Source organism: Ammospiza nelsoni, chromosome 4 (genome assembly GCF_027579445.1).
Source record: "Ammospiza nelsoni isolate bAmmNel1 chromosome 4, bAmmNel1.pri, whole genome shotgun sequence".
NCBI classification, from domain to species: domain Eukaryota; kingdom Metazoa; phylum Chordata; class Aves; order Passeriformes; family Passerellidae; genus Ammospiza; species Ammospiza nelsoni.
Genome location: NC_080636.1, coordinates 69258648 through 69264213, shown reverse-complemented (window position 1 = coordinate 69264213; position 5566 = coordinate 69258648). Strand labels below are relative to the sequence as shown.

Sequence of the window (5566 nt, the reverse complement as noted above, 5' to 3'; positions counted from 1 at the left end):
GCAGGGGGTGCCGGGGGAGCGCGGCGGCTCCGCAGCAGCTGTGCCAGAGGCAGAGCTCACCTCCAGCTCCCCGCCGCCCCTGCCCGGCACAGGAGCTCCCCGGGGCTCTTTGTTCGCCGGGATCTTTCCCTCCTTCTCCGTGCTCGCACGGTAATGTTCCTTCCAAAGATTTCCTGCCAAAAGACAATCCCCCTGAGCAAAAGCAGACCGAGAAAGTAGTGACCAATCCTTTCTGGATGGCTGTCACCAGGCTCCTCCCAGCCCCCGCTCCCCCTGCTATTTGCATACAAAAAAATCCAGAAAACTCCCGTTTGCCCCAGCATCTCGCTCAGACTCTCCGTCCCCGCCTGGCAGCAGGAGCCCGGGCTGGGGGACGCTGCCTGCGGCTGAGGTAGCGTCGCGCCGCCCGCCCCGTCACCCCGGCCCCCCGAGCCTTTCGCCAGCCCCCCCTCCGCCTCCTCCGCGCCCCAAAATGCAGCGCCGCCTCTGCGCCCTGCTCCTGCTGGCGTCCCAGTGCATGGGCTCGGCCGCCGGGCTCTTCCCCTTCGGGGAGCCCGACTTCTCCTACAAGCGCTCCAACTGCAAGCCCATCCCCGCCCCGATGCTGCTGTGCCGGGGCATCGAGTACCAGAGCATGCGGCTGCCCAACCTGCTGGGCCATGAGACGGTGCAGGAGGTGCTGGAGCAGGCGTCCACCTGGATCCCTCTGGTGCAGAAGCAGTGCCACCCCGACACCAGGAAGTTCCTCTGCTCCCTCTTTGCCCCCGTCTGCATCGACGACCTGGACGAGATCATCCAGCCCTGCCACTCGCTGTGCGAGGAGGTGAAGGAGAGTTGCGCCCCCGTGATGTCCGCTTTCGGCTTCCCCTGGCCCGACATGCTGGACTGCAGCCGCTTCCCCAAGGACAACGACCTGTGCATCCCGCTGGCCAGCAGCGACCACATCCTGCCCGTCACCAGGGAAGGTAAGAGGGAGCGGCCGAGTCGCCCCCGGAGCGGCAGCACCTACCCCGACGGGGCGCCCCGACAGCGGGGCCCCTCCGCGGGGGAAGGAAGGCGTCTGCCTTCAGCCCCGGGGCTCCGGGACGGGGGGAGCGGAGAGGTGGCCGCAGACCAGGCTCAGGGAGGCTTTTCCAAGGGGGCCCGGGGAAACGGCAGGCAGCGTCGGGGAGCTGTCATCGGCCTGCGCCCATCTCCATCCTCACAGGGAAGGTCTGGAATCGGCGCTGGAGCCGCATCCGATCCAAGGCATCCGATCGCCTTGAACGAGAGTCACCGCTGTAGCGCGGAGCTGGGGTGCTCCGTGTCGTGTTCCGACCTCCCTCCCCACTCCCCTTGTACTTTTTTACCCGCTAAAACAAAAACTTTTGGTGGAGGCGTGACCTTAAAAGTCCACCGTGACCCTGTAGCGGGTCTGCCTCAGGATAAGACGGCACAAAGTGCTCGGGCAGCTCCGGGGCTGGGGGGAGAAGGAGCGGGCGCTGGGGTGAAGGGATGGAAAGCTGGCCATTCCCAAAGGGTTCCCAACGCCACCTGCTGTTCCTTTCTCCCCGGGTCTGACGGGGACTGTTGCTTGCATTTGCAGCACCCAAGGTCTGTGACGCCTGCAAAAACAAAAATGAAGATGATAATGACATCGTGGAAAACCTCTGCAAAAACGACTTTGGTAAGTGGAAGCAGAGCTCCTCTCGCTTGAAACTTGGGAGCCGAGGATCAGGTACAGCTCCCAGTGGAGTCAGTCAGAGATGTGCCTGAATAAAAGGCAGGGCTTTGACCGTTGAGTCACGAAACACAGAATTCCACCTTGGAGTAAAAAGTAGCCCTTTTTATCATTCCTTTCTGTTTACTGTTTTGAAGTAGTGCTCTTTTATGTGGATGTTGCTGGCAAACCCACTAGAAAGTAAAATGAGAAAAAAAAAAAAAAAAGAGAATCTTTCATGCAGGCTATTGCCTGGGGAGAAGTAGAGCAAAGCTTCATTTAGATGTTTGAGACAGAGCTGCATGACCAATCTCAGTGTATCGTAAGAAAGACTCTCTCTGCAGATTAAGAATGAAGCTCTATATATCATTTGACAGAGAAGGTAATGCACAGACAATTGGGGATATAAACTTAATGGGAAGATCTGGGGTTAGAGGAGAACAAGAAAGCCCCTTCAACACAGACAACTGAAGGACACATTATCCACACATTAGCATTTCAAGAGCAAAAGGGAATAAGGAGGGGAATCCTTTTACAATAGGTCAGTGTTTAATACCTGGAAACAGATTTGTAGTATAAGTATCTACAAAAATTCAAAAGTCTTTCTTTAAAAAAAGCAAGCAAAAACCCACCCAAACCCTGAAACTAAGATTGTGGGACATAATTGCTAAAACAATCAATAGTTTTGGCCTGGCAAATTGCACTCAGATAAATCCTCCTAAAGCTAAACATGCCCCACAGCTTCTTACAGAGCCCTGTAACCCCCTCCTAGTTATTTTACCAAATCAAATGCAGCTGTTGGACCAATTTGCCCTCCATGGGATCTATTCTTTCAAAAAAACAATGCATGTGAAATATCATTTCCTTACAGGTTTGCCTAAAATCCTCTCCAGCCTAATAAATTAAGTGTAGAAGTTTTGAGCTGCAGCAGAGATCAGGTTTCAGATTAAGTCTAGGTACTTGCCTCCCCGCCTCCCCTTCAAACACTACTTTCAGGAAAGCTGCCCTCTCCCAGAAAAAAAAAAAAAAAGCGCTCTGCTTAGTGTAGCAAACCTGCCCTCTCTCTGCTGCAAACAGGAGAAAAGCTGGAAAAAATATTAATTTAGAAAGGAAGGGGAAAGAGGGGGAGGGGAAAGAGGAGAAAAGAAATCCAAAAAACCTCAACCCTAAGGTTGATTCAAACCGAAATGACTTGCATGCCCTTTGTGGCTTTAGAAATGGAGCCACCTGCTGCCTCTTCTGTCAGCCCTGACAGTTTAATTAGCAATAGAGCACCTCCCTCCCCAGGTCCTCTTTATGTGCACTAATGGGAAAAAAACCTCTCAATCTCTCTCTCTCCCCCCGCTTCCCCCTCCCCTTGCTCTATTAGCCTTGAAGATAAAAGTGAAGGAGATTGCCTACATCAATGGGGATACCAAGATCACCCCTGAAACAAAGAGCAAAACCATCTACAAGCTGAATGGGCTGACAGAAAGAGATCTGAGGAAGATCGTGCTCTGGCTCAAAGGTGGCCTCCAGTGTACCTGTGATGAGATGAATGACATCAACGTCCCCTACTTGGTGATGGGGCAGAAGCAGGCTGGGGAACTGGTGATCACCTCGCTGAAGCGGTGGCAGAAGGGGCAGCGGGCTTTCAAGCGCTTCTCCCGCAGCATCCGCAAACTGCAGTGTTAGTGGCTTCGGCTCTGGCTGTCCTCCAGCAGCCACCCCTGTCCCAAGCTCTCTGGGCCTCCAGCTCCTTCCTGCTTTGGCCCCTGTGAGCCTCCAGATGCTGTGGGCACGAGGCACAGCTGCCCGAGAGGGGAAGAACCCCTCAGTTTTTGTACATAGGTTAAAATGTAATAAAAAAAAATAATGACTATTTTTGGGAAGCATTAAAATATCTCGCTTAAAGCTTGGGGGTTTTTTTATGGTTGCAAATGTGACTTTGCTCTGAGGTCTTTCCCTCTTGGTTTTGGTAATGCTGGTTCATTTATCTTGCTGCTTCTCTGTGTGCGTGCATGTTTGTGGTGGCACGGCAGGGCTGGCACCGCGGGGCTGACACGGCTCCCACCCGCGCCAGCGCTGCAAAGGTCACCTCACGACTCTTGCATGTGATACATAGGCACCAGTAAGAGTATATTAACCATTCTCACTTTCTACTTTCCACAAGTCTGAGCCCTCTCTCAGAAAAAAAAAAAAAAAAGAAGTACAAGTTTTGGAGCTGGTTGATCTGAATCCACCTTTTTTTTTTTTTAAATTGTTTTGCAAATTAAACCATCTGTAGCCTAACTGTAATATACCTAGTGGTTAATCTGAAAGAGTTGTAAAATATTGCTTTAATTAACCTTGTAAATACTCCAGATAAATGTTATATTCTTGTATATAAACTTTACATCATAGTTTACTTATTGTCTCTGTCTGTATTCACTCTAATCCATTTTGGGAGAACTGGGAGGAAGATGTCCAACTGGACTTTGTCATGGCAAAGCAGAATTTGTCATTCCACCCTAAGTGACCATTAGAAAAGCACAAGGAAGCCTCTAGTTCTGCAATCAGAAAATCTGTAGTGGACCTCATTTCCCCAAAGCTGAGCCCAAAAGACACAGGACTGAGGTTCAGTCAGCTCATTTCAATATGTGTCTGTTGAGCTCTTGGAGATGAGGCTTCTTTTCTGTGGCTCCTTTGTTCGGCTGCCTGCATTTTCTCATCTTCTCAGAGGACTTTCCTGACATCGAACTGCAATGAGACCACAGTCTTAAAAATTAAATCCATCTTTCCATTTCTTGAAAAATACATATTAAGGAGGAAAATGTCATTTGCTACTTGCAATTCAGAATAATGGTAGAGCAAGGCATTTTTTTTGTGTGTATGTACACTCACTATACTTATTGAGAAAGAAAATAAAAGATACCTAATAGTGTAACTAAATGAATGTTTTTCAGCATTTTTCTTACAAATGTTTTCTGATGAAGAGTGTTACCTGAATTTTATTGTACTTATCCTGAAAAATGGTCTTGCTTCCCAGTGCTGTTACACACAGAAAATTCTTCATAGCTTCACTGACAGCCCCATGAGCAGTCCGATATTCCCAAGAACATTTTATGTTAACTCTTCACTGACGGAATACAAATCCAACACTAGACTTTTCTGTAAAATGAAAATCCCATTATTTTAATAAATTTTGTGTAATTTTTCATCATCAGGATCAAAAGATGAAAAGGAAAGATCCAGCATATACACTGTTTCAGAAAAATGAGTTATTTGCCCTTTCCCACAGTCTTAATGCATTCACTATACCTGGTACAAACAGTGGTAGGATGCTGACCATGCAAGAAAAAAACAATTCTCATAAATGTCCTCAAAAGTACAAATTTTTTAAAAAAAATTTAAAAGGGAAAAAAGTAACTAATCACCAAACAAAATCCCCATTTCAAAGTGGCTCTTAATTATTTTGTGAAATCATATCTGTATTTAAAGGCCAATACCTTGCTGAAATGTAATTAAAACCTTTCTTCTGAATGAACCTGACTTACCAGGAAACAGATTTGACTCTTTTCATGTAATTATTCTAACACCAGCACTCTGTCCATCATCTTCCAGAGCCATTTGCATTGGGGTGTTTTATCACTCTACCCATTCTGCTCAGCAAATGATGTAATGCCTCTACCTGAGCAGCTTTGGGCTTAGAGGGAGCAAGCTCACAGATACAGAGGAGCTGTCTGAAGGTGAACCTGCAGAAAACAGGCATGTGTGCCCCACGGAGGAAAGCACTTTGAGGAGGACGTGGCTGCAATGCAGGCACTGGGGACCGAAAATGAACAGCCAGGACTGTTGCACACAGCCTGCCTTACAGATACTAAGTTGTCCTGCAGCAGCCATAAAATT

The 5566-nt window shown here is 48.6% G+C and overlaps 1 protein-coding gene across 1 annotated transcript; it reads left to right on the top strand.

Moving 5' to 3' along the window:
- The first annotated feature begins 372 nt into the window (after window positions 1–372).
- Window positions 373–4609, top strand: SFRP2 (secreted frizzled related protein 2). The gene is made up of 3 exons (XM_059470400.1): window positions 373–965; window positions 1586–1666; window positions 3069–4609. Exons 1-3 carry the CDS (start codon window positions 473–475, stop codon window positions 3371–3373), a joined length of 879 nt encoding a protein of 292 aa, XP_059326383.1. The 5' UTR covers window positions 373–472; the 3' UTR covers window positions 3374–4609.
- The last annotated feature ends 957 nt before the right edge of the window (window positions 4610–5566 follow it).

Excerpts from the sequence above, each read along its gene's own strand:
- SFRP2 (XM_059470400.1), top strand. The coding sequence starts at position 473 with ATGCAGCGCCGCCTCTGCGCCCTGCTCCTGCTGGCGTCCCAGTGCATG. Across the intron at positions 966-1,585 it reads CCTGCCCGTCACCAGGGAAG|CACCCAAGGTCTGTGACGCC; the intron begins GTAAGAGGGAGC and ends TTGCATTTGCAG. Across the intron at positions 1,667-3,068 it reads CCTCTGCAAAAACGACTTTG|CCTTGAAGATAAAAGTGAAG; the intron begins GTAAGTGGAAGC and ends TTGCTCTATTAG.